Raw genomic sequence first — 1,789 nt, forward strand, 5'->3', positions numbered from 1 at the left:
GTCATTTTAGAAAATTTTGATTAGTACTTTATACCTTAAAACACTTCTTTAGCATAGCAAAATCAAATTTTACACATCATGTGACATTTTTATTACATTCTAATCCCTTTAATTTAGGTGACATATTTAATCATTTCTTCATAACGTTGGTGATCTTTAAAATTTTCTCTTTTAGAAGTTTTCCATTTCTGTGTTTGAAATATTTTATTAATTTTTATTTCCCTTGGTTATACTAAAATATGCACACAGCCCAGCACCCTTGCATAATTCTGGTGTTTTTCTTTTCCATTTCTCAGTAGGAACAGGTATTCTGTGGCTTATGCAGCTCAAAAGCCTTGGCTATTAAATGCTACAGTAGAAGAAAATATTACCTTTGGAAGTCCTTTCAACAAACAGAGGTAATTTTGAGCATATAAAATTTAAAACTAAAATGGCAACTATTTCTGATCCTTGTGTTTGGTCCATGGTTTCTGGAACCCTTACATGGGAGACTTCCTTTCTTCCCTTCTTGCCCCACTTCATCGTCATTTCCGAGGTCTTTGGAATAAATTCTCTGAAGACACACCTCATTGGAAGTTTCAGCCCGTCCTATATACTTGTTGAGAACAATTTGTATACCAAGACTAAAGAGCAGCAATTGAAGTGTATATGTGTCTGGGGGGTGGTGGGAATAGGATAGGAGGTATTGTTTAGGTTATTGGTGAGCAGATAAAGAAGGAAAAAAAATCCAAGTAAACTGCAGAAGAAAGGTTAACCATGGAAAGATGAAGAATGTAGGATCTGAGGAGTCTAGTGCTGGAGCAGCCAGAATATACCATCACCCAACCATCTTTGAAATACCACTGCCATATATGGAAGTATGATCTTTCCTCAAGCCACTTTCACAAGGGTAGGTTTTGGGACCCTAAGCTGGGTCTTGCAAGTTAAGGAGAATCAGGTAAGGGGAGAGGTGTGAGGAAGGGAAAGGGAGAAGGAAAATAGTGTGCAGGAAGATTACGTGGGATTGTTAGTTAGGACCTGGGAGCAAACCAAACAGAAAGAGATTCAGAAGGCTGAGACCAGACAGTGAGGGCCTAAAAGCCAACTGGATGTCATGATGTGCATTCTGGCAGGCATAGCAAGTTTTAGAAAGGGTAACAACAAGGTAAATCTGAAAGTGAAATCTGACAAATAGATATGTCAAGGAGACATTTCAGAGTTGGTTGGAATAATTACCCAGAAATGCAGTGTTTGTTGCCTGCACTTGGGAGTGACAGTAGAAATGTAAAAGATGGGATGGTTGAGAAAAAAACATTCTAAATTAAGAATGGACAAATATAAATAAGGAGAAGAAGAAGGAAGAATTAAGAATGATTTGAATATTTTAAGACTAAGCAATTAAGAAAATGAAACCATGAATAATTTTCCCAGCACCTTCAATCCCCGCACTTTCCTGTCCTTCTAATTCATCTGATTTCCAGTCTCAGCCCTAGATCAACTTGGGTGCTATCAGTCCTCCCCATCTTCTGTTTCCCCTCCCTTAAGCATGCATGGTAGTATGCAAGGACGCCCACTCACACCTATGCTTTAGCCACGATGAACCTCCTCTTGTCCCTCACATGCACCGTGAACTTTTTCACCTTTAAGTTTTCTTAAGCTTTCTTGTCATCATTTTATTCTTGGAACATTATTATTCACCTCTCTGAATACAGTTTAAGCATTGCATCCTCTGTAACTTCTTGGAGTGCACAGTCATTTCTTCCCCTGTATTCTAAGAGTGCTGTGTACTCACCTCCACTATAGCACCTAA

General features: G+C 38.5%; 1 protein-coding gene across 1 annotated transcript in view; it reads left to right on the forward strand.

The window, feature by feature from the left end:
- ABCC9 (ATP-binding cassette, sub-family C (CFTR/MRP), member 9) overlaps positions 1 to 1,789 on the forward strand; it is a 167,663-nt gene that overhangs the window by 71,548 nt on the left and 94,326 nt on the right. The window contains exon 14 of the mRNA XM_012640978.1: positions 300 to 398. Coding sequence (XP_012496432.1) covers positions 300 to 398 — 99 coding nt within the window. The remainder of the gene's footprint in view (positions 1 to 299; positions 399 to 1,789) is intronic.

This window comes from Propithecus coquereli, unplaced genomic scaffold, assembly GCF_000956105.1.
Source record: "Propithecus coquereli isolate 6110/MARCELLA unplaced genomic scaffold, Pcoq_1.0 Scaffold16, whole genome shotgun sequence".
Lineage (NCBI taxonomy): Eukaryota > Metazoa > Chordata > Mammalia > Primates > Indriidae > Propithecus > Propithecus coquereli.